At 39.3% G+C, this 27,798-nt stretch overlaps 1 protein-coding gene and 1 long non-coding RNA gene across 2 annotated transcripts in view; both read left to right on the plus strand.

The window, feature by feature from the left end:
• The first annotated feature begins 1,478 nt into the window (after positions 1-1,478).
• LOC140477226 (uncharacterized) lies at positions 1,479-27,137 on the plus strand. The gene is made up of 3 exons (XR_011960679.1): positions 1,479-1,563; positions 11,065-11,147; positions 27,088-27,137. It is a non-coding gene; the product is annotated as an uncharacterized lncRNA (long non-coding RNA).
• The window catches only part of fer1l6 (fer-1 like family member 6), a gene marked incomplete at its 5' end in the record, with an annotated part of 129,348 nt that continues 128,687 nt past the window's right edge, over positions 27,138-27,798 (plus strand). Inside the window, one exon of the mRNA XM_072569593.1 lies at positions 27,138-27,208. Coding sequence (XP_072425694.1) covers positions 27,138-27,208 — 71 coding nt within the window. The remainder of the gene's footprint in view (positions 27,209-27,798) is intronic.

Here is a 27,798-nt window from a genome sequence, read left to right on the forward strand (position 1 = left end):
ATGGGGAAAACTGTGAAATAAAGAAAGAATGATACTGGATAGCATACCAAACATGGGCAAAAGAGCTGAATTCCTGCGGTGAGGTGAGAGTGACAGACTTTGACACCAAAGAGCCCTAACAAAACTGAAATCAATGGATATTAGGGGCAAGCTTTCTGTTGGTTGGAGTCGAACCTGGCACATAGGAAAATGGTTGTGGTTGTTGGAAGTCAATCACTTCAGTTCATGGACATCTCTGCAGGAGTTCCTCAGGGTAGTGTCCTAGGCCGAACCATCTTCAGCTGCTTCATCAATGACCTTCCCTCCATCATAAGGTCAATACTGGGGATTTTTGCCAACGATTGCATAATGTTCAGCACCATTGACTCCGCAAAAACTGGAACAGTCCATGTTCAAATGCAGCAAGACCTGGACAATATCTAGATTTTGTTTGATAAGTGGCAAATAACATTTGCATTGCATAAATACCAGGCAATGACTTTTTCTAATCAGAGTCAATCTAAGCTCTTGATAATAATAGCAGTTCTATTACTGAATCCCCCACTATCAACATCCTTGATGATTACCATTGACTAGAAACTTCACTGGACTTGTCAAATAAACACAGTGGCTACAAGTCATAGGCTAGGAATACTGGGGACAGTAATTCACTTCCTAACTCTCCAAAGTTTGTCCATCACCTATAAGGCACACCTCAGGAGGGTGATGGAATGCTCCCCAATTGCCTGGATGGGTGCAGCTCCAGCAGCACTCAAGAAGCTTGACACCATTCAGGACAGAACAGCCTGCTTGATTGGCACCACATCGACAAACATATACTCCTTCTTCCACCAATGCTCAATAGGCGCAGTGTGTACCAATTAGATGCACTGTAGAAATTTCCAAAGATACTTAGATATCATCTTCTAAACCCATGACCACTTACATCTAGACGGACAAGGACAGCAGACACATAAGAACATCACCACCTGCAGGTTCCTCTCCATGCCACTCATCATCCTGACTTGGAAATACATTGCTGTTCCTTCACTATCAATATCGCTGCGTCAAATTCCTGGAATTCCCTCCCTAGTGGCTTGTAGGTCACCAACAGCATATGGACTCAAGAGGTTCAAGAAGGCAGCTCGTCACCATCTTTTCAAGAGCAACTAAGGACGGTCAATAAATGTTGGCCAAGCCAGTGACACCCATGTTCCATAAGTGAAAAGAAAAACCCTAAGGATTGATTTTCTTCAGATCGTGCTACAGACTTGTTACAGATCTTGTGCTGCTTGTTGTCCTAATTGTGATAAGTTTACATTTGAAGAGTCCTGACCTAATGCAGATTTATATCTTCGCACCTTGAGTAATTTGGAGTGGAGATCAATGTTGAGGATGTTACCACCACATTGCACCTTTAGCTGTTGCCATGAAAAATGTCTGCAGTGATATCCTGGAGCTGCCCTTTAATAACCAATATCATCTTCTTTCGTTTCAGACATGACTCCAGTTGCTGGGGCATTTTCTCTTTGAGCTGAGTCTTGTTTTGGCTACAACAAAGATGTTCGTGAGAACCAGGCCAAGGTGAGTTAGTCTCTTAGGTTGACTCACTTCGCACTTGCTGCAGGTCTAGCATGCAAGGCAACTGTCAACAAAAATTTCAACTTGTGATTCCTGTAAGGCTTTAGGAATATAAAAAAATGGAAACTGGTCTCATACATTTTCTCATTTTGGGCTCTGTGACTACGACACACATCACACTGACAGAACAGAAAAATGTGGATGCATGAATAAAAACATTTTATTTTCTCTTCCTTCTATCTTTGTGAGTTGTGTGCATTAAAAAGTTGGCAAAGCAGTAATAAACATTACAACAAATTTTGGGAGGTGCGTTAACTGACAAATGTTACCACTGGGATTAACAAATTCAGAACATAGTAGACATGGAACATGAGGGCTTCAGTGAACCAGTTGGTGCTTTTAACATTGAGTCACCAGCAACTTTTGAAATTTATTAATTTTGCTCTCTGTATCTGAAAATCTTCTCTGCATGATGACACGCCCAGCATTACAATGGCACTGCCAGAAGTGATTGGAATCTTTTTCTAGTTTGTGTACAAGATGATGCTGCTTAATGCAATCCTTCTATTGAAAATAGAGTCATAGAGTCATAGAGATGTACAACAGGAAACAAACCCTTCAGATCAACTCATCCATGTCGACCAGATATCCCAAATTAATCTAGTCCCATTTGCCAACACTTGGCCCATATCCCCCTCAACCCTTCGTATTCATACACCCATCCAGATGTCTTTTAAATGTTGTCATTGTACCAGCCTCCACCACTTCCTCTGGCAGCTCATTCCATACATGCACCACCCTCTGCATGAAAAGGTTGCCCCTTACGTCCCTTTTAAATCTTGCCCCTCTCACCTTAAACCGACACTTTCTAGTTTTGGATTCCCCTATCCTTGGGAAAATACCTTAGCTGATCAGCCTATCCATGCCTTCATGATTTTATAAACCTCTATAAGTTCACCCCTCATCCTCTAATGCTCCAGAGAGAATAGCCCCAGTCTATTCAGCCTCTCCCTTTGCTCAAACCTTCCAACACTGGCAACATCCTTGTAAATCAAATATTGTCACTAATGGTGTTTATTAAAACTGCAGTTTGTAGTGATTGTAACAAGGTTAGCCAGGTGGACCTCATAGAATATGTGTTCCCTGATTGGGGCTCTTACCCTGGTCCAGTCAGGGAGCCCTAGCTGACAAATATAAAAAGGAGTGTCTGGGATTCTGTTCACTCTCAGAGCTGCCTCTGAGAAGCCAGACCAGTGTCAACTACTATGCACATATAAATAAAGGGTGACTTGGTGACAGGATACTGGCCTTTGTGGAATTATTTCACAGTTGGTTTGTATAAATCAGTCAAACTACATCGAAACTTTTTCTCTTCAGCCAGACTGTGTAATGTGATAGGATTATGGTTGGGGTGATTAGTGTTAGAGTTAGGGATAGGGTCGATGACTAGACCTGAAAGTTGGGAGCTGATTGTTGCAGATTATGGAGTGTGGAACATCTGAGAGCCATGTGGTGCTTTTGTGAATGTTTTAACCATATGCCTCCTGTTTCTGGTAGGAGCCTGCTTGTATTTACAGGTCAGGGTCCTGGTGCTGTTGTCACTCTGTATTTGTAGTTTGTTGGTACAATCAGTTGAATAAACAGATAGTTCTTAATGGCTGCTCTGGAAATGGAAAAGTACTTGGGGGCCAAGGTTTTGTGGGCCAGAAGGAATGGGTGAGCTCTACTTGACTCGACAAATTACCACAGCCCAATGCTAGGTTCTGCCTGATCCATCCAGGATTGATTCCCACAGTTTTGCACAAATGATGAGCTTTAACCAAGCACATGTTTGGTGTCAGCATTTGGCAACCATATACAGATAACATCTGAACCTGAAAATGTCGGCTTTCTGAAGGTACCCATCAGGAGATTATACATTCTTCTGATGAGACCCTACATGTGCTCTTGCTCAAAAAATCTTTCAATGTTTGCGATAATCGGCTATGAATTAAGCAACTCAGCGTTTGGTCCCAGATAGCTGGAATCAGCAAGGGTGATGAGTAATCCATTAGATTAATTTTGAGTCTTTTATCTATTAATCCAAGTCACTGTATATTCAAAATCCTGTTCAAATGCTCTATCCTGCTTGTAGCATATTCATGAATAGTTGAATTGATATGCTTGGGAATTTAAGTTGACAGTAAAGCTTATTAAGAAAATATGTCTAATTTTCTCCATAGAAATTTTAAGGAACAATGTCTCTGGAAGAAGACAGAGGGTAGTAGTTGATGGCAAAGATTCATCTTGGAGTGCCGTCACTAGTGGTGTTCCGCAAGGATCTGTTTTGGGACCATTGCTGTTTGTCATTTTTATAAATGACCTGGAGGAAGGGTTAGAAGGTTGGGTGAGCAAGTTTGCGGATGATACGAAAGTCGGAGGAGTTGTAGACAGTGAGGAAGGATATGGCAGGTTACAGCGGGATATAGAGAAGCTGCAGAGCTGGGCAGAAAGGTGGCAAATGGAGTTCAATGTAGCTAAGTGTGAAGTGATTCACTTTGGTAAGAGTAATAAAAAGATGGATTACTGGGCTAATGGTAGACTACTTGGTAGTGTGGAAGAGCAGAGGGATCTTGGTGTCCATGTACACAGATCTCTGAAAGTTGCCACCCAGGTAAATAGTGCAGTGAAGAAGGCATATGGCGTACTGGCTTTTATTGGTAGAGGAATTGAGTTCCGGAGTCCTGAGGTCATGCTGCAGTTGTATAAGACTCTGGTGCGGCCGCTTCTGGAATATTGTGTGCAGTTTTGGTCGCCATACTATAGGAAGGATGTGGAGGCACTGGAACGGGTGCAGAGGAGGTTTACCAGGATGTTGCCTGGTATGGTAGGAAGATCCTATGAGGAAAGGCTGAGGCACTTGGGGTTGTTTTCTTTGGAGAAAAGAAGGTTTAGGGGTGATTTGATAGAGGTGTACAAGATGATTAGGGGGTTAGATAGGGTTGACAGTGAGAACCTTTTTCCGCGTATGGAGTCAGCTATTACAAGGGGGCATAGCTTTAAATTAAGGGGGGGTAGATATAGGACTGATGTTAGGGGTAGGTTCTTCACTCAGCGAGTCGTAAGATCATGGAATGCCCTGCCAGTAGCAGTAGTGGACTCTCCCTCTTTATGGGTATTTAAGCGGGCATTGGATAGGTATATGGAGGATAGTGGGTTAGTGTAGGTTAGGTGGGCTTTGATCGGCGCAACATCGAGGGCCGAAGGGCCTGTACTGCGCTGTATTGTTCTATGTTCTATGTTCTATGTTCTATGCTATTTATTACTATTCAGTGTTCTCTCTAAGTTGATTTTACACTGCTTACGTAAACATTGTCAGAAGACCTGTGATATTCATCCAACTTTCTATGTATTTTCGATGCATGTTTACTAAGGGCTGGTTTATTAACAGATGTAAAGTGGGGCCTTAACAATATGATTGTGCCAAGATCATGTGATTCTCCATGCATACGTTTATACAGGATACATTTGATTACTTAGTTAATAGTTTAAACTGGTATCAATTGGAATTTGGAATAAGAAGCAATTAAGATCTTTCAAAGAAGAAATCTCCTTCAGCACCAATCCCAACAAAGAAAGGGGATGGATAAGTATTTTTTGTTGGTTGGTTTTTGCTCGTCACAACAATAACAGCTTACATTTATATAGTATCATTACCACATAAAAAGTATCTTAAGCAAGCGTTATCAGGCTAAATTGAACACTAAGCTAAAGAAGGAGAAAGTTGGAAGTGACCAAAAGCTTGGTCAAAGAAGAGAGCCTTGCATACTCCAGAGATACCTGTGTTGGGATTGAATATAAAAAATGAGTATGACCATGTTTGGGTAAGTGGTAATTACACTGAGATGGACAACTGAAGAAAGACATTGGAAGAGAATAGAGTGGTTGGCAGCACTAAAAGCTAAAGAGAATATGAGGAATGATGCCTATGAGGGCAACATCTGAGATTTTGGTCAGGGCTATCTCAGTACTATTGCAGGGATGGCAATAGATTGCAAAATATTCATAACACAGAGTTTCGAGAAAGTAATAGATGTTACCTCAGCCCTCCATGCCATTGTGTGGCCTGGGGTTGTCTTGGAGATTAACCATGTGTTCAAACTAGGCTCTACTTACCTCATATAGGTGGCTTAATGAGGTGGGAGGGAACACAGCCAGCTGTCTACTTTTCTGGACCATCCACTCATTGAACATAAAGCAGAACAGTACAGCACAGGAGCAGGCCCTTTTGCCTACCACCTCTGGGCCAACCATGATATCATTCTAAACTAATCCTATTTGCCTGCACATGGACTATATCTGTCTAATTTCTGCCTGTTCCTGTATCTGTCTAAATGCCTCTTAAACATTGCTAATCACCCTGTTTCTTCCACTCTGTTGGCAGCACATTCCAGCCATCTACCGTCCTTTGTGTTACATCAAAGAGAAATGAGCTCTGTGTAAGTGTCTTTCAAACTCACTTTAAACCTATGCCCCCCAGTGCTTGATATTTTCATCCTGGGAAAAGGACTCCAACTAGTCACCCTATCCATGCCTCTCATAGTTTTACATACTTCTATCAGATCACCCCCCCAGCCTTACCTCTAGCAAAAACAATCCATCTTTGTCCAACCTCTCTTTATAGCTAAGATACTTCAATCCTAGTATCTAAGATCCTAGTAAACGTCTGCTGCACTCTCTCCAAAGCTTCGACACCTTTCCTATAGTATGGTGACACAATAGTCCAAATGTGGCCTACAAAAGTTTTATACAGCTGCAACATGACTTAAAAACTTTAATGTTCAATGCCCCGAGTGATTAAGAAAATCATGCATATATCTTTACCACCTTATTGTCTTACTTGTATTATTGCTAGACTTTTAATAATTAGGCCCAGTTAATCTGGGTTGAATCCCATCATGGTAAATTGTGGATTTGAATTCAATAAAAATATGGAATTAAAATCTAATGATGACAATGAAGACATTGCTGATTGTCAGGGAAAACCCACCTGGTCAACTATTTCCTTTAGGAAAGGAAACTGCCATCCTTTTGGCTCCAGACCCATAGCAATGTGGTTGGGTAATTAAGGATGGTCAATGAATGCTGGCCAGCCAGTGATGCTCACATTCTCCAAATGAATAAAAAAAACTTGTATTGATACTTTCAGGGAGCTATGGATTTGAACCCCAAGTTCTCTCTGTATATCAGTGCTCCAAAGGGTCCTGCCATTTACTGTATAGTTTCCCCTTACATTTGACCTCCCAAAAAGCATCACATTATACTTGTTTGGATTAAACTCCATTGACCATTTTTTTGCCCAACATTCCAATTGAGATATATCCTGGTGTATCCTTTGACCACATTCCTCACAATCCACAAATTTTCATGTCAGTTGGACACTTTCTAATCACTTCACGTACATTTTCATCCAAATCATTTAAGTATGTTCACTGACCACATTCACTGCCCTACCCTCATCAATCATCTTTGTCACTTCCTCAAAAGAACTTAATCAAATTTGTGAGGCAAGACCTCCCCTTCATAAAGCCATGTTAACTATTCCTAATAAAGTCAAAAATCACACGACACCAGGTTATAGTCCAACAAGTTTACTCACCCCGGTCCAACACTGGCACCTCAGCATTATCCCGAATAAGTCCATTCTTTCCCAAATGCGAGTAAATCCTAACCCGAAGAATCTTCCTTATAATTTTCCTTCTACTGATGTAAAATTCACTAGCCCATAATTTCCAGGATTATACCTGTTTCCTTTCTTAAACAAAGGAACACATTGGCTATTCACCAATCTTCTGGTACCTTGCCTGAGACTAAAGAGGATACAAAGATCTCTGTGAAGGCCCCACCCCCACACCAACAACAGAACAATCTGAGGCACTCTGACCTTTGTGTTGTTTGCCTTGATCAGAAGATACTAATATCTTTCATCCCAGAACATAGAGACAATTTTCTCTCCAGACTAAAAGTTCCTCTCATGCTGAGTAACATCCAAGGGAGGAAACATGAAGGGAACTGCCTCATCACAAGCTCAGTGGATCTTGGTTTTGTTCCAGCTAGGAGAAAGTGAGGACTGCAGATCCTGGAGATCAGAATCGAGAGTGTGGTGCTGGAAAAGCCCAGCAGCTCAGGCAGCATCTGAGGGGCAGGAGAATCTACGTTTTGGGCATAAGTCCTTCACCAGGAATCGGATTCCTAACGAAGGGCTTATACCCGAAATGTCGATTCTGCTGCTCTTCGGACGCTGCCTGACCTGCTGTGCTTTTCCAGCACCACACTCTTGACACTTTTGCCCCAGCTGTCAGGCACCCTTGGGGTATACTTATCCTATCTACGATGCAAATAGTTGTTCCAGGGAATATGAGTCTTCTACATTAAGACTTCCCTATCACTACTCCTCCCATATGTCCTTGAGAGAATGAAAGATTGGATGGATAATCACAGAATTTGACTTCTTGTCTGGACCTTTCATTAAGTAGCAGAAAATAAGATGGGTTATTTACCAATTATTCAATGAAAGAATTTTACATCACAAAAGTGAATATTTAAGTTCTAAAAGGATGAACTACATATTCTCATTCATTCCTTTTTTTTGCTTTTTTGCTTTTTTTCCAAGTATTTGTATCGTTTCCCTCTTCATGCTCAACTGGAAATTTTTCAAGTAAAATTTACATTTCATTCCTCTAGATTGTAACACTCCTCACCGTACATGAGGCAGTCAGGATTCTAGTTCATGCCACTATGAAAAGGGACATTAATAATTAGAATATTCCAGTCTGATTTCTTCTGTCCAATTTTACGACTTACCTGGAAAATCATTTCCATGTGACCAATTTGCTTATTGTGGGAAAGACCAATCACAAACACACATACTTCCCTCTTTTATAATGATTGCTCATCAGTACTCAAACAGAAACTGATCTGGTTAGTTACATGAACTTTACATTCTGGAACTACTTTTGAAAAACAAAGTACATTTGTATAAAGAAAGCTCATATTGTAGCCTCTGAAGCCAACAGAATCCGAGATGGAGCCTAGCACCCCACAAAAGTAAGTAAAAATATTGTTTTCTGTTTATGCAAATGACAAATGTATTTAATTTAAACTAGTGTTAGTTTCAAATGAACTTACATCAGGTTGCGACTCAAAAAATGCATTAATATGTTCATAAGGAGAATTTTCTTAACTTTGAGAAAACCAATATGAAAATAAATTTGGAACATTTTCTAAATATTGTTTTTGTCTATTTTTAAAGTAAACATGTTAATTACTTTTAGCTGATCTTTCAATGTAAGGATTAAAGTGAAATAATCTTAATGGTCAAAAGAACAGCATTTTTGAAAAATGTAATTAGATTGGAATTTATGGAAGCACTTGTGTTATGACAATAAGCAGATTCAATATATTTGGTTCTATTTGTTAAAGAAAATAAGCTTTGTATTATAGTGAAAATGGACCCATTAATGAGTTAATATCCACCGTAGATATATTTGCCAAAGAGGTGGTGGGAGCCATGAAAGAGGCCATGTAGAAGTGTAGAAATGTGTTTGCACTTATACCAAGAATCGCAACTCTTTGTCTCATTCTAAATGTATTGCAAAAGTTGATAATAATGTGCAAGTAAATGTTATATTTTTATAGTTTTAATGTATATTTTGCCTGAATACATAACATATTTTTCAATACATATACAGTTACACATTGTATAATGTGAATATCAAACAGTCTCCATCCCAATCAACTCTAATGGAAATTTTAATTCTGAAGTTATACAAAATATTATATATTTTATCTAACTTTCTTTCTCTCCCTCTGTATAACAGCCAAATTCAAAATACGTTTCTAAGAGGTATATACATTTGGGTAGTTTATTTAAATAGACATTCTTAATTCTTTTTTGCTTCTTTGAGGGACAATGAAACTGTGTCCCACTATATTTGACACAAAACTTATGTGCTTAGAGTTACCACAGGACAGACCCACTTGTTCATTTTGTTAAGTAGACTAGTAACTAATACACAACCTACCTAATCTTTATTGACCACGCAGCCAATTCAACCACTAAGACATTGAAATCACTCAGTAAAACACAAAGCCAACTTGAAGGACTGTTCGTTCAGCTAGCTCTTGAATGTTTAAATCCTATTGAAAATTCTTCAAGCACATTTATATAAACCCAGTGGTAAAATATTTGTGACAATTTTAAGAGACATTTAAGGTTTATGTTTATTCATAAAGCAAAGCTGTGAATGCTTTAGTTTAAAGAAGCACAATTGGAGAAATCCCTTATTCAATTTTTAGGAGGAGTAACCATGCTTTATAAATCATTTGTACACTCTCATATTTTGAATCATACACTGTTTCCTGATCACTTATTTGTTGTTTAACTTAAAACAATCTAAACCTGATAATCCAAAACCACAATTCATGATCTTATTGAAATTGTGTTTAATGGACAATACAGTTTTGTTTGGCCATTTTCCCCATTGTTGGCAACAGCTTTTACTGTAATTTAGTTAATTTGTACAATTGAGCGCATGAATTGATATAATATTTTTCTAAATGTATTCAAAAAGATTTAAGCTGCTCAATAAATAACTGTACTTTAGATGGTGCTTACTAAAAGCATTTTCATAGAATTTGTTTCAGTCCAAACACTCTGCGCTCTCTCTGTCTCCTTCTGAGAACTGGGAAGGCTGCTCTCTGTGTTGAATGCTCTTGCTGCCTCTTCATTCTATCATTGGATGTGGTTGTCACTGGTAATGTTAGCACAAGAGCTGCCACCATGATCACAGCATTTTGAAAGATGTGTCAGTAGTTCTGTATTTAATGATTTTCAGCCTCTTTTGTGTATACTAATAAAATGAAAGAACAATACAGAAAAGGATCAATATAACATGGGGACGCTGACTACCTAGTGGTATTATTGCTGGACTATTAATCCAGGTACCCAGGTAATGTTCTGGGGACCTGTATTCAAATCCTGCCTTAACAGATGGTAGAATTTGAATTCAATAAAAAGAGTCTGGAATCAAGAGTCTAATGATGACCATGAATCCACCGCTGATTGTGGGGATAAATCCATCTTGTTCACCTGTTGGGGAAAGAAAGTGCCATCCTTACCTGGTCTGGCCTGCATGAGACTCCAGACCCAGTGTGGTTGACTCTTAATTACCCTCTGGGCAATAAATACTGGCCTAGCTGGTGATGCTCTCATCCTGTAAATGAATAAAAAATATATTCTTCTGATGGACTTCTCGCTCACTGAGGAACAGGGAGGGAGGGAGGGAGATCCATGTGAAGACATTTTTATAGGCTGTCTATTGGATTATCATTAATGTGGAGCTAAGCAACCAATAATTGAGGTGCTAACATATTCATGGGATGGAGTTTATTAGTTGCCTTCTCATTTGTTTCAAGAAGGTTAACTGTTCATTCAAAATGTATGTGTTTTGTTTGTTTCTCCAGGAAAAGGGTGTTTATTGGTATTAAGCTGAAAAAGAAGAAAAATGAAGAAAGAGGTTTATTCATAGAAAACAAAGGTGCATTAGGTAAGGCCTAGAAGATAAATATTCATACTGATAATAAGCAACATAAACAACATGTTAAATGATGGGACACACTTTTTAATGCAGAATTGACAAAAATTTGGATAAATGCATTCAATTACAAATCAAGCAGTAGTTGCCTTTCATTAAAATACATGTAATGGAGCCATACTAAGTTATATAGTAGTTGACCATCTGAATTATACCCATTTTGCTCCATCTTGTTCAGTTCCAATTGTACTTGCTTTGAGGATCAATAAATAAGGTGGCAGGATGCAACTCTGTGTCATTCTTAAAATAGTTGATTGCATCAAATCTAAACGGGAGTTTAACTGAGATCAGAGCATTCTGTTAGTCTGTGACTTCTGGACCATTGGTATCTATCAAGTGGATTTCTGGAAGCCGAGGTGAGCTTGTGAATTACCACTGCATTGCGGTTATGCCAAGGCATTGAATCCATGATCTATTACACCCTGTGAGACAGTCTCTCTCAGAAGCTGTACCATACAGCAATATTTGCTGAGGTATGTGCCTTTCAGGATGTGCAGTAGTAATATGTTGACACCAACTCGCATGTCAGTTTTAGCTTTTAGCATGTATTGTCCTTCCTTTTAATAACAGGTGATTGTAAAACTTTCTGATCACTTCATATCATAAATATGATTAAAAATGTAGTAAACTTGGTCATCTTCTGAAATTTACTTTTCTCTTGGTTGAAACTCATTGATACTTTAGTGTTTTTGCACATTGTTAGCACTTGCTGCCAGTGCTGTGGTATTGTACTGCCTTGTTGGTCACATCTGTTTTTTTTGTGATGGGTTCTGGCGAGACCTTTCCATCCAGATTTCCTGCACATACAGGGGCCTTGGTGCTACATAAAAGAGAAGGTGGACAGCTTTTGAATAGGTGCAATAAACTGCACCTGCTGCAGATTTTGTTGGTTTGGTGCACCCTGCTGGCTGGAGCAATAGTGTTGGTTGCACTGAATTATTGTTGGCCATCCCTATAGCTTCATATTTGTGTCCATCCTCAAGTAATGTATGTGGTCAGTTTTATTCACCAATGGTTTAATTGGTACAAAGGTGAGCCGACTTAGTGAGCCCCCTAAAATTCTTCTTCCGAAAAGTTTCACGCATGTCCTTTTGTGTGGCATTTTCTGACAAACTAGACAGCAGACTCTTGGAGTTTGTATTTGTGCAATATGAGTTGGAGTCTATTAATCCTGAAGATAATTCTTACCTTGCCCTATTGTTTGTCAATTTTCCAAACCTTCCCTGGATCGTTTTGGTCATCAATGGAAAGACTAGCTGTGTATTCTCTTATCAGGATTATCTCTCACTTGATCTGTGAAATATAACTACATACGTTGTCTGTACAGTTGTAATTCAGTAAAGGCATCGCTGGACACCCAGTCCAGAATTAAGTGCTGGCCTTCAATTTTCTTTGCTGCTCTTTGCTTAAACTCATACTGTCATACAGCAGGAAACAGATCCTTTGGTCCAAACAGCCCATGCCAAACATAATCTCAAACTAAACTAGTCCTACTAGCCTGCTTCTGGCCCATATCCCTCCAACCCTTTCCTATTCATGCATTTACCCAAATATTTTTTAAACATTTTAATTGTACCCACATCCACTACTTTCTCAGGAAGTTCATTCCACATGTCAACCACCCTCTGTGTAAAAAAAAACTGTCTCTCCCCTCATCTTAAAAGTGTGCACCCTTGTCTTGAAATCCCCCATCCTAGGGAAAAGACAATTACCATTAACTCTACCTCTCATTATTTTATAAACTTTTATCAGGTTGCCTCTCAACCTCCTACGTTCTATTGAAAAAGGTCCAGCCTATCCAATCTTTCCTTATAACTCAAACCCTCCATACCTGGCAACATCCTGTTAAATCTCTTCTGAACTCTCCCCAGCTTGATAATATCCTTCCTATAACTGGGTGACCAGAACTGTACACAGTATTCCAGAAGAGGCCTCACTAATCTCAACATCACTCCCAACTCCTATGCTCATAGGACTGAGCAAGGAAGGCAAGCATGCCAAATGGCTTTTTACCCACCCAGTATGTATGTGACGCGAACTTCAAAGAATTATGTACCTGCACCCCTAAGTCCCTCTGTTCTAAAATATTACCCAAGATCCTACCATTAATTGTATAAGCCCTGCCTTGTTTGTTGTCCCTCACATTTATCCAGATTGAACTCCATCTACCATTTTTAAGCCCATTGATCCAATTGATCAAGACGCCTTTGTAATCTTAGAAAACCTTATTCACTATCTACTATGTCACCAATTTTGGTGTCATCCACAAACTTACTAACTATGCCTTTGATAGTTTCATCCAAATCATTTATATCAATGACAATCAAAAGAGGACCCAGAACCAGTCCCTGTGGAACACCGCTGGTGACAGGCCTCCAGTCCAAAAAGCAACCCTCCACTATTACTCTGTTTCCTGCCATTAAGCCAATTATGTATCCAACTGGCAAGTTTACCCTGAATCCCATGTGACCTAACTTTACTAATTAGTCTACCATGCCGAATCTTGTCAAAGGCTTTACTAAAATCCAAATAAACAATGTCTACTGCTCTGGCATCATCAATATTTTAGGTAAATTCCTCAAAAAACTCGATCAAGTTTGTGAAACATGATTTTCCTTGCACAAAACCATGCTGACTATCCTTAATCAATTTTTGACTCTCTACATGTCCATAAATCCTATCTTTTATAATCGCCTCCAACAATTTACACACAACTAAAGTAAAATAGAAGTGCAGTTTTTTAAAATTTACTTTATTGGTTTTGCATTTTTCTCCTTTTATCTTTTCCTTGTTTGCTTCTATTACTATTTTTTCCCTTGTTGCTGCTCTGTTACTGGCCTTGGCCACTTTAAAACTTTCTTTCTAAGAACTGCAGGTTTGCATGTTTTAGAATTGCTGGCTTGCAGTTGTAGATTTTTGTTTGTAGGTGGTGCACCAAATAAGGAGCAATGACATCATATAGGTTTTTTCTTATTTTCACACCAATTTGGAAAAAAGAAAATGGTGGAACTGACCTCTGAACATAGGTAAGGCTTTTCAACTTAGAAAACTGCTTTTGTTTTTAGTGATTTAAAGCTGTATTTTGTTTTAGTCGTGCTTTGGAGTTGTACTTTTAGGATCATTTAACTACCTTTTTAAAAAGAAACATTTGATTGGCAGACTGATTTTTTTTTAAAAGGAAAACAGGGAGAGAAGTTGGGAACTTGCTACAGAGGGAACAGATAGACAGATTATTAAGTAGTAATTGGTTAAAGGGTTATGGGGAGCAGGCAGGAGAATGGACGTCAGGTTGAGATGAGAGCAGCCATGATCATATTAAATAGTGGAGCACGCTCAAGGGCTGAATTGCCTTCTCCTCCTAGGTCTGAAGTCCTCTCTTTAGCTATTAATTGGCTACTTTTGGAAAATCACAGTGTAGGCTTCTGACCTCTATTTAAATCCAATGGTGGGGTTCTGAAGCCCACAGGGTAAATCTAGGCTCCAGGGTTAGAGGTCTGAATTAGTGGGAAAGAAAGGAAAAAGAAAGTATTTCTGCCTTTCTGGACATTCCAAAGCACTTTGCAGCTGCAGAAATGTATCTGAAGTAAAAAGGTTGTTATAATGTAAGAAGCACAGCAGCTGATTTGCATATATGGAAGTCTTACAAACAGCAATGATAACAGACAGATCATCTGTTGAGTGAAAGTCAAATATTGACCAGGTTACTCCTCTGCACTTTCTTCTACCTCAATGTTTTGTCAAAAAACATGACGTTTCATCAGTACCACACTCGAATGTCAGTCTGAATGTATATAAGGTAAAAACAATGACTGCAGATGCTGAAAATCAAATACTGGATTAGTGGTGCTGGAAGAGCACAGCAGTTCAGGCAGCATCCAACGAGCAGCGAAATCAACGTTTCGGGCAAAAGCCCTTCATCAGGAATAAAAGCTTTTATTCCTGATGAAGGGCTTTTGCCCGAAATGTTGATTTCGCTGCTCGTTGGATGCTGCCTGAACTGCTGTGCTCTTCCAGCACCACTAATCCAGTCTGAATATTTATGTCCAGGCTTCTGGAGTCGCACTAGAATCTTAACAATACAATTAAACCATGGCTCACTAGTTCTGTTTAATTACTCTTTAATTTGAACTACTGTATGGCCATACAGTAGAGCACAGATTCCAGGTGAAACGTTGATACGTAGAGAATAGGTGTAAAAGTAGGCCATTCAGCCCTTCAGGCCTGCACCACCATTCAGTATGATCATGGCTCATCATGCAATGTCAGCATTCCACTTTCGCTTTCTCTCCAAACCCCTAAATCCCTTCAGCTGCATGAGCTATGCCCAGCTCCCTCTTGAATATATTTAACAAACTGACCTCACCAGCTGTCTGTAGTAGAGAATTCTATAGGTTCGCAACCCTCTGAGTGAAGAAATTCTTCCTTATCTCTGTCCTGAGTGGCTTACCCCTTATTCTTAGAGAGTGACCCCTAGTTCTGGATTTCCCCACCATCGGGAATACTCTTCCTGCATCTAACCTGTCCAAGCCCATCAGGATTTTATATGTTTCTATGAGATAACCTCCTCATTCTTCCAAACTCAAAGATAAATTTAAAATTGGTATCAGGGAGTGGTTTTTCAAGCAGGCACTGACCAACACCTGAAATGGGCTATTATACAAATTGGTGGAAAAAAATCCCTGGGATCCTTAATGAAGTGATTCACTGCATTATTAGGGCTGTGTAGAGTTGTCCTGGATAGATGGTTAAGAATAGTTAAAAGATCTTTCTCATTTATGCATATCTTCAGAGCTTATGACTTTGATGGAATCCATTAATCCATGTGGATAAACTAAAATGCCAAAATTCTTTATGCTAAAGTTGGCTCAATCACTTAATGTCTCATGATCTTTATTGTAATTACAAAACAAACAAATTTACGAACAAGTATATCAGTTAGCTCATATTGTAACCTTATACTGACAGAACCTCCCGGGAAGGTGCCTACAATAGACTATTCTCTCATCCCACAAAGTAAACAACTGATATGTACAATCCTATTATGCACTTCCTCCATGTAATTCAGTACCAATATGACAGGAGAATTTGAAGAGTGCTTGTCACTTTTTGAACCATTGTGTTTTGATTTCAGAATAAGACTGAGTGGACACACCTAATTTAGTTAGAAACACTGGATCAATATTAGATTTGTGTTTGTAAATTTTATACATTTATTTCCAAACAGCATGCTCATAAAGCATCTTATTAACACCATAACTAGACTATCTGGTTAATTGAAATTTTGTCAATTAAGTTAATTAATAAATCTAAAGTGAGTACCTGACTCAATTCCATGTTCCTGCACAGTCGCTATGTCCTTTAATTCACATAGTGTCCATACATATATAAATGTGGCACTGGGAGGATTTAGTAAAGTAATGAATAAACACATTCAAGCAGAGGTTTGGCAGAGAAACAAATCTGTCATTCTTATCTGATCTGGAGGCTGCCGGGTGATGGTCACATGTGGGAAGGGCTAGGCTTACTCACTACTTTAGGAAAGCTCCTGGATCCAGGAGACAGTTCTGGACACACTCAGACCTCAAAGGTATTCCCTTAAACATGGGGAATCTTGCCCACACTTCAAATCAAGTGTGCCAATAAAGCTGACAATTTTCTTCTCATGCTGTTGAAAATACCAACTCCCCTTCCTGAGATTGGTGAATCAGTTGCTCACCTTCCAACCTCAGTCAAGGCTGGAAATGGGTGGAATGCTGCTGGGTTTGGATAGGGAAGCATGTTTCTGTAACTCTAAAACGCTTCCCTCCATTCTCACATGACACAAAATCACAACCTTTTCAAAATTAAACAGCAGCGCATTCTTTATGTATTCTTCCACGTTCTCACAATAATTCCTTCTTCAATCCTGTGTTGACAGATTTCGACACCATTTTCATTTCTTTATTGACATTTTTGACTCACCTTTATTTTGTAATAAAATAATTGCAATGATTCTATCAAATGGTTTTCTCCCTGCGAGATATCAGACTCAAAAACTTCAAATCCAGGGGCTGTGTCGGGCATAGAGACTAGGAAGGAGTAGACTATATTAGTGCAGCAAATCTAGAGAGAGTTCAGAGTTGTTTCAGCAAACCTGCACTGTCTGGATGTGCTGAAGTACTCTTCCTCAGTAAAAGAGCTTATTCTGAGCTATTTTGCATTGTCTCACTTCACTTGTCACTCTTCTGTGGCAACTAAAGTGCAGTATAACATAGAGAATTTATATTTTGAGTTTGTGATGTTGCAAATAAAAAAGGACCCTGTGCTGGATGGGATGAGGATGAGGCTGCTGAGGAAAGGAATGATAGAAATTGGGAAATCACTTGTCACTATCTTCCAAGTTCCCTTCCTTGGAACTCAGAGGACTGGACGATTGCAAATGTTGCACCCTTGTTTAAAGGCAAAAAGGACATATCTAGCAATTAAAGTTTTTAGACACAGTAAGCCAACAGAGAATAATGCATTTGGACATGCAGAGCTGCTAAAGGATGGATTTGTTATTTGTAAATCATATTTGGCTAACTTCATTGTACTGTTGTTTGAGAGCAGTGCAGTTGATGCTACGCAAATTAACTAGCTAAATGAATTTTCTATAATATTGAAGTCCATGAGATAAAACGGGTAGTGTGATGAAACTAGAATTGTTTAAGGGCTAGAAAATATGGGGTGTGGTGAATGACTATTTCTAAGAGGTGAAGGCTGTTTGGATAAATGACGTTTAAGTAGCTTGACATGGATTGTGACTTTTTCCTCTGCTGGAACTTGCTTTCTCTTGAGTTTTTGGTATCCATTAAACACATTGTTCAAATTACAATGTCCAAAGCAATTTTCAGTGAATTGAGTGAATTTCCAAGGCCTCGTGTAAACATAAAGCAAGGAAGTGACAAGGATTTGAATAAGTATTTTCTTCAGTCATCACAATGGAAGACATAAATAGAACTGCAAAATTACCAAATATTCAAGGGAGAAAAGGTGGAGAAGAAATAGATCACTGGAGAAAAGTGCTAGGGAAACTAATGGAGCTAAAGTCTGCTACAACTTGTGCAAGTCTGGCCAGAGTTTCTGCTGCAGCACATTTCAACAGAAGATTTGGACTTTCCAAGGAATTCATCACCAGGGTTAAAGCAGGTCTTCTCACCTCTTTTGGACCTAAACTGCAGGGTGGCACAGTGGCTCAGTGGTTAGCACTGCTGCCTCACAGCACCAGGGTCCCAGGTTGAATTCCAGCCTTGGGCGACTCTCCGAATGGAGTTTGCACGTTCTCCCTGAGTCTGAGTGGGTTTCCTCCGGGTGCTCCAGTTTCCTCCTACAGTCCAAAGATGTGCAGGGCAGGTGAATTGGCCATGTTAAATTGTTGGTAGTGTCAGGTGCATTAGTCAGAGGGGGGTGGGTTACTCTTCGGGGGGTTGGTGTGGTCTTGTTGGGCCAAAGGGCCTGTTTCCACACTGTAGGGAATCTAATCTACCTAGGATAATGACATCAGCGTAACTACAAATTGAGAGGTGATAGACTTAAGACCGATGTCAGAGGCAGGTTCTTTACGCAGAGAGTGGTAAGGGTGTGGAATGCCCTACCTGCTAATGTAGTCAACTGAACCACATTAGGGAGATTTAAACAATCCTTAGATAAGCACATGGATGATGATTGGATAGTGTAGGAGCACGAGCTGAGAATAATATACAGATCGGCGCAACATCAAAGGCCGAAGGGCCTATTGTGAGCTGTATTGTTCTATGTACTATGTACTATGTTCTATGTCCTAAAGACTGACAAGTCCCCTGAACCTGGTAAGACATATCCTGGGACATTACAGGAAATAACGATAGATATAATGGACGGATTGTTTATAAATTTCTCGGAATCATTAGATTATGAAAACGTTCCAGTGGATTGGAAAACTGTCAACCTTTCCATACAAAAAAGTTAGTGTATGTTTATTGTTGGGAAAATGTCAGACTCTATTACAATGGGTTTAATAGTAGTGTAGAAATGTATTATATGATCAAGCTTCATGATAAGAAGTCAGTCCTGCTAAATGTACTAGAATTTTTGGAGGGGTTAACAAACAGGGTAGATAAAAATAAAGCAGTGGATGTAATATATTTGGATTATCAAAAGGTTTGAAAAGTACCACACATAAGACTATTTAAGAAGATCAGAGCCCATGGTGTTGGAAATAGTATATTAATGTGGATAGAGGATTGACTAACGAATCGAAGACTGAGAGTTAGGATAGGGGTGTCGTTTTCAAGATGGCAACCTGTAACTCGTGCAGTCCACAGGGATCAGTGCTGGGGCCACACTTATTTGCAATATATAGTAATGACTTGGATAAGCTAAGTTAATAAAGCCAAGTTTGCAGATGACACCAAAAATAGATGGGACTGTAAGTGTTGAGGACGACACAAAAGATCTGCAGAAACAGATAGACAAGTTTAACAAATGGGAAAAGAATTCACTGATGGAATACAATATGGGAACTTATGAGGTCTGCACTTTGGCAGGATGATTGGAAGAGCTTAAAATCTTAGAAAGTTACAGCACAGAAGAGTCCTCAATTCATTAATCTAACAAAATTAGTATTCAAGTTCAGCAGGTAATGAGGAAGACAGTTGGAGTGTTAGCCTTTACTTCAATGGGAGTGGAATACAAATGATGAAAACTATGCAAGGCATCAATCAGATCCCACTCGAAATGCTGTGAATAGTTTTGGGCCTCATCTAAGGAAAAATATGCTGGTATTAGAGGTAGTTCCAGGGAAAGAGTGGTAAGCTGATACCAGCTATGGAGAGACTGTTCTGATGAGAATAGGTTATGAAAGTTGGGCCTGTACTCATTGGAGCATAAGAGGCAACCTCAATGAAACATCCAAGATTCTTTGGCGACTTGACAGGGTAGAGGACTGAAGAGTATAATACGGAATAAGGGGTCACACATTGAAGACAGAGATATGCAGGAATTTCTTCTTACAGAAGGTTTTGAATCTTTGGAATTTTTTTTACTACAGAGGGCTGTTGAGGTCATTAAATATATTCAAGGCTGAGATTGAAAATAATCAGTAAAGAAATCACAAGTTATTGGGAAAAGACAGGAAAGTAGAGATGGGGGTTGTCAGAGCAGCCATAATGTCATTGGGTGGCAGGGCAGACTCGATGGGCTGAATGGTCTGCTTCTATTTCAATGTCTTATGATCTTACATAATTCATTGGCATTGTCAGGTCTAAAGCTAATAAATGGTTTGTGATTGTTAAAATTATGAAGCTATCTAATGGAATGATACTCATCCTAAGAAGACAAATGTAGCTGAGAACACAGTACAATGGGAAGAATGAAGATCTGAAATTCCAGACAGTACAGATTAAGTAAAATCCACTTGTATCAGGTGAAGCAAGAATAAACCTCAGGTGGGTAGCCCTAATAGTGCAAAAGAGGTGTGCCATGTTTCACAGCCCACCGAGTCATTGACTGTTCAAAGTTTCCTAGAAGAAGTTACAAAGATGTTTTTACAGGTTTTAGATGTTTATCTGGTGCATGTTATCTTGGAACAGATGAGTGTGTGAGACAAACTTAGCATGTGCCAAGGATAGGGCCATCTGTCCTTAAGGCCAACCAAGACAGAAGAGCTGACAAAGAAGAAAGTGAGAACTCCTATAGAGTGGATTAGCAGCACAGCAGATGTGAAGCAATCAGGAAAGCTAAGAGGATATTTTGAGCCAAAGGATCTCAGTAAAGATCTGTAGAGATCTTGCTAACCTATTCCAATCATTGGAAGGATTTCGCCACAACTTGCAAAGGCAAAAATCTTTGCTATCCTAACAGTGAAGAGTGAGTACTAGCAAGGGAGATAAATGATTGTGCATGCTGCTTGGCACTTTCATAATCTCCACAGCAGGATCAAAGCAGTTAATATGTGATCATGATTTTTCAAAGTGCTAACTATAATGGGTAAACTGTTAGTTTATGGTTACGGAGACACAATGGATGAAGCTGTTGCTGAAAAATCTTGGAAAACTGACGGTATGCATAGATCCAAAGGAGTTTAAAGAGATTTCACAACCCCATGTTAACCAATAAAAAAAATTTCAACAACTCCCCAAGATGATAGTCCTTATTACCCATCTTGTGAAGGTTAGTTACTAACAAATGAAGCTGGATGTAAACAACAAGTTCCTAAATTCATTCTGGGTACCACTTGTGAGATACAATGGTTGCAGACGCTGTTTGGCATTTCCACTGCTTCAGAAGAGATCAACACAGAATAAATGATAGTTGTTTTTCTGAAATAGAAGTTACTATGGATAATCCAGTCTATCAAACGGAGACATGATCGAATAAGCTATAGACCATTATCCATGAACTATCTATCAAAGTTTTTGTTTAATTTGTCATCAGAGTGTGAATATTCTCCAAGCTCACTACTGACAATATGCAGTGACATTGGGCACAGAATAAGAAGCAGTTTCCACTTGAATCCAAAATTTAGGAACAACAGCTTGTTCTGTTCAGGAAGTCATCAGCTCAACAGTTGTTGAATCTGGGAAAATAAGCATCTTGCTCTGACCAAGCACTCACTCTGTGAATAATACTCCTCTGGAATGAACAGATAGAAGACAAACTAATATCAACAACTTTGACATATATCATTCTAACACCTGAATAACTCCAAGATAATGGATGAAATGAATGTGCAGAGACTGATGAAAGTGGGACTTAGTAGAATCAGCACACGTGCTTTATTAATGAATGATAATTGTTCTATTGACAATATAAATGGTAACTTAGCTACCTTGAACTGCAAATATACAAGTAGATTTTTTTATGAATGGGGTGTATTTGGAAAAATGTATATTGTGCACTGGCTGGCTTCTCATAGTTATATGAATTGTACGTCTGCTGTAACTTGCTTTCACTTTTGGCTATGGCAACCTTTAAAAACATTACTTAAGTCAATGAGAGGCATACTATGGTCTCAGTCCTGCGTCACTGATTTTGATGCACATCATAATTTCGACTTGGATAAAGGACACTATTTTGAACTTTCTAGATGACAAGACTTTGAAGGTTCACACAAAGTAAGGAAAATAATAACAGACTTCAAGAGGACCTAGACAGATTGACACAGCAGTTTAAATATAATGCAGAAAAGTTTCAGGCAATATTTTTTAATTTAATTTAACTACTAATTGGTGTAATTTTAAAGAGAGTGCAAGAATAAAGAAACTTAAGAGTGCTTGTGCATAGACCTTTGAAGGAGCAATACAGGTGAACAAAGCAGTTCAAGCATATGGGCTTCAAGTACAAGCAAACGGGACTAGTTTGGTTTAGGAAACCTGGTTGGCATGGACAATTTGGGCTGAAGGGTCTGTTTCCGTGCTGTATGACTTTCATCTCTCTAACAGAGGGATAGCACACTAAAGCTAGAAAGTTATCTGAAGCCTGATTAAAATGCCACTTCAACTTCAGCTGGAACAGTGTATCCAATTCTCGGCACTATTTGAAGAAGGCTTCAGAGACTATAGAAGAGATTTACTGGAACAATTCCAGGGATAAGGATTTACAGATATGCGTTCTCCTTGAAGATGTTTAAATGATGAAGTATTTCAACAACCATAATGTTTTACTTGTTCGAAATAAAATTTATCAGAAATCTCCTTAATTTCATGGCTTATTTCATTCAAGACAGATATTTGACTTTTGGTATTCAATTTTCATTTTATAGATTTCTATACAGTCCACTTGGGAACAGAACTAACTATTCCAAAACCAAAGTTAAAAATCACACAACACCAGGTTATGGTCCAACAGGTTTAATTGGAAACACACTAGCTTTCGGAGCGACACCTTCATCAGGTGATAGTGGAGGGCTCCATCATAACACAGAATTTATAGCAAAAATTTGCAATGTGATCTAACTGAAATTATACATTGAAAAATTGATTGTTAAGCCTTTCATCTGTTAGAATACAGTGATAGCTTCACTTCTTTCATGTGTAAATCATAAAACCTTTTTTTAAAAGTTGCATTCTCGGGTTAGCTGTTAACAATGGTGATAGCTAGACAATAGGTTGAAGGTGTTAGCCCCCTGTGTTCTCTGTCTATGACCTGATGTTTAGATTGATTCTAATCTAAAAAGTGAGATAACAGAGTTTTACATAAATTCATGCAGTTTTTGAGCTCAGAGTTCTACATGAATGTATGTATGCAGTTCTTGAGCAAAGTGCAATGTATCTCTGCAAGTACAAATTCACCCACAAAAAATATGTGTGCATGTGGGTCTTTGTCTGTCTGTCTGTGTGTGTGTGTCTGTCTGGGGTGGGGGTTGTGAGTGTGAGAAAGTGTGTGTGTGTGGGAGTGTGTGTGTGTATAGTGAGTGCAGAGTGTCTTAAGTCTGTGAGGGGGTGCATGTGTGAGTGTGGGAATGTGTGTGTCTATAAGGGTGTGTGTGGGTGTCTGTGCGCGCATCTGTGTGTAACTGTGTCCATGTGTATGTGAGAGTGTGTGTGTGTGTAGGAATATCTGTGTGTGTGTGTGTGTAGTGCAATGGTGGTCACCTGTAATGTGACATGAATCCAAGGTCCCAGTTGAGGCCCTCCCTATGGGTACCGAACTTAGCTATCCGCCTCTGCTTGGCCACTTTCCTCTGCTGCCTGTCCCGAAGTCAACCCCTGGTCCAGGACATTCAGCCTCAGACCTTCGGGTGACCATCCTTCAAGGTTGACTTCGGGACAGGCAACGAGGAAAGTGGCCGAGCAGAGGCTGATAGCTAAGTTCGGTACCCATAAGGAGGGCCTCAACCGGGACCTTGGGTTCATATCACATTACAGATGATCACCATTGCACTACACACACACACAGATATTCCTATACACACACACTCTCACATACACACGGGCACAAGTACACACAGATGCGCGCACAGACACCCACACACACCCTTATAGACACACACACTCCCACACTCACACATGCACCCCCTCACAGACTTAAGACACTCTGCACTCACTATACACACACACACTCCCTCACACACATACTTTCTCACACTCACAACCCCCACCCCAGACAGACACACACAGACAGACAGACAGACAAAGACCCACATGCACACATATATTTTGTGGGGTGAATTTGTACTTGCAGAGTTACATTGTACTTTGCTCAAAAACTGCATACATTCATGTAGAACTCTGAGCTCAAAACCTGCATGAATTTATGTAAAACTCTGTTATCTCACTTTTTAGATTAGAATCAATCTAAACATCAGGTCATAGACAGAGAACACAGGGGGCTAACACCTTCAACGTATTATCTAACTATCACCATTGTTAACAGCTAACCCAAGAATGTAACTTTTAAAAAAAGGTTTTGTGATTAATACATGAAAGAAGTGAAACGATCACTGTATTCTAAAAGATGAAAGGCTTAACAGACAATCAATTTTTCAATGTATAATTTCAGTTACATCACACTGCAAATTTTTGCTATAAATTCTGTGTTATGATGGAGCCCTCCACTATCACCTGATGAAGGAGCGTCGCTCCGAAAGCTAGTGTGCTTCCAATTAAACCTGTTGGACTATAACCTGGTGTTGTGTGATTTTTAACTTTGTACACCCCAGTCCAACACCGGCATCTCCAAATCATAATCCAAAACCAGATGAGTAGCAGTTCATTTAATGGCAGAATGATCAGATTTGCATTAATTGAAGCATTTCTAGCAGAGAGATATCTAAGAACCGAGGGAAAGGAAGTCGCACTCTGGCATTTTATATGCAAGACTTTAATTTTTGTTGCCACTTTTCCTAAACCTAGAAAGCATATTAGATAAAACTGTGGAAAGAAGTATACAAGTCAGTTCTGCTCTTAACCATCATTTATCACTTAGATTACATTTCTCTCAGAGCTCTGTTCTGAATGACACTAGTATTTCCTTTCTTAATCATTTGTGAAGTATGTTTGCAGCATGTCCTCATTGTTGACAATTCCTTGAGTCTATAGCACAAAACTGATGTGTCTAAAACTTGCCAATTCTACTGATGTAGGTCATACGAGCAGCTTGTAAGGTAAACAGAAAATTCAAACTTGTACAGAAAAGCATGTTCCTTGGAAGTTGGTGTCAATGAACTTGGTGGGTGAGAGGACCTTAGTTGTACAATATTCATCTTGGAGTTCTTGAAAGCATCAATAAAGGCAAAATACTGCAGATGCAGAATCAATAAAAAACAGGAAGTGCTGGAGAAATCTGGTCAGTCTGGGAGCATCTGAGGAGAGAACAACGTTTTGAGTTTGAAAATGTGTGTTCTAAGGAACTGAAATGGAGAGAGCTGGAAAATGGTGGAGAAGAACAAGTGGAACAGAAGAGAAAGTCAGTGAAAGGTTTGAGGCCAAAGGAGATTGGGATCCCAGGTATCAACTACCAAAAGGCAAAGGGAATGGGAATGTTTGTGAAGATAGGCCCAATGTAGGAGACAATAGCAGGAGTTAAAGTCAGAATATAGGTCAGCTCTGCTGAAAGCAAAACCAGACATTGGGGGTAGTGTTGTGTATTTGAGGGGAGAGTTGAGATGGTGGCAAAGTGGTGGCGATGTTAGGAAGGCAAGGAAAACAAAATAGAGGACAGGGTTCATGATCTGAAATTATTGAACTTAATGATAGGTCCAGAAGTCTGTGAAATGTCTAAAAGGAAAATGAGGTGTTATTCCTTTAGCTTGCATTGGCTTCAGTGGAACACCATTGCAGGCCTAGGACAGAAATATGACCATGTGAGCAATGCAGTGTATTAAAATGGCAAGCAATTGGTAGATCAGGGTCATGCTTGTGGATTGAGCGGAAGTGTTGGATATGGTGAGCAATAGAATGAGGCTTGAATCAGATGACAGGAAGGCCATGGGGTGAGGTAGGTAGTTAATGACTTGTGTTTGGTAAGGTGGGGCAAGAAAACCTTGCTAGGCCTTTATTTAATTTAAACTCAATTAAACTGTCACTTATCCGAATACACAACATTTGCTTTTTGGCTACGTATGTTGGACTGTCACTTTAGGAGTCTGATCATGTGCCACAATGTTGACATCGTTGACCTTTTTGGGTGGAAATATCTTAGTCTAACCTTGCTGCCTGTAGAGTAAACATCTCCTTAATGAACATCCTGCTGTTAAATGCTTCGGCCTCCTGGTGCTTCTTGGAACTTAACAGCCCCATGTTTGTGAAATGTGTAAATGAGGCTGGGGTATTTGCCGAGCTTGTGCACTTAAGATCTCCATTCATACTCTCATCATGAAGGGTAATTCTTGAGTTAGAAGTTACCAGGTAGAGAAAGGAAAAGAACTGTAGTGAAGAGTTAAGTATCATTTTGGATTGATTCTGAGGGATTTAAATGTCTAATTAAAGCATAGTGTGAAATATGTTTTCCAGTTGTGCTAAAACATTAGAAAGGGGGACTGTGATTTAAAGTATAAACTGCTTACTTAGATGTGTTCAGTCAAAAGTGCTTCTGTCTTTTGTTACAGTAAAGGTCTTAAAATGTGAACTCTTGATGTTTGACTTTTTAAAACCAATCTCTGTGAAGATCACAATATAAATATTCATGGTGTCAATCAATTATGCCTATGTCTTGACTGAATAATTTTGTTTCTGCTTGCAGTTTGTTCTCTATATTCAGGTAAAAGTCCCATTGCTTCCTGGAATATGAAACATGTCCTATTTGTAAAATGTCAATTGGTAAATTGCTTTCACAGTACAGTCACACTTCACACTTCACACTTTAAAGTCAGCTCCCTCTAATATAACTGCCTTTTGTGTTGAAAGACTGGCTACACGTTTACTGGAATTCTAGAGCTTACTGTGATTATTTCCAGGTGATCTGGATGACAGGGCTAGCGTGCTGGACAAGCCAGAAATGATCGACCATGATACTTATGAAGTTAGTAGTGAAATTCCATTCAGCAGTTCCTTCAGGAATATTTCCCCCAGAAAAAGGTACGTGACTCCAGTACAGTAAATCTATATTCCAACTGTGTGCAGTTGTCAGAGATTATTATCATGTTCAACCTGAGAGTAAAACTCAACAGCACCTATGGAGAGAGAACTAGAGGGCTGAATTTTCCCAAGTTGTGAGTGACATAGGCTATGGTGAGAAATGTGGGAAAATAGAACTGGAATGACAAAAGTCTAATTCTAAACATTGAGAAAAACAGTTTCTGATTTATTTTCCTTGAGGTTTCATCAGTAAGATCAAGACCCACTGATTATGGGTGACTATCTTACTTCTGTGCATTGGTATCTCACAAATATTCAACTCACCTTCTTTACATGAAGCTTGCAACTCTCCCCTCCTCTAGCAATAAATTGAATGGCAACAATTCCTGGCTTGAAAGTGAGAGTGTTTACCCAGTGGATGTAGCTCAGTTCTTGCTCCTCCAGACATCCATTTTAATGCTCCTTATCAACATATCCTTGATGCTCTGTGGACAGTGGCTTTCTCCCTTCATCCAAATTTGGCAGAGCTCATCTGCTGTGACTGCTTTATATTTCTTCTCTTTTTTTTCTCTTTGCCTTTTTACTTACCT

This window comes from Chiloscyllium punctatum, chromosome 5, assembly GCF_047496795.1.
Source record: "Chiloscyllium punctatum isolate Juve2018m chromosome 5, sChiPun1.3, whole genome shotgun sequence".
NCBI lineage: Eukaryota > Metazoa > Chordata > Chondrichthyes > Orectolobiformes > Hemiscylliidae > Chiloscyllium > Chiloscyllium punctatum.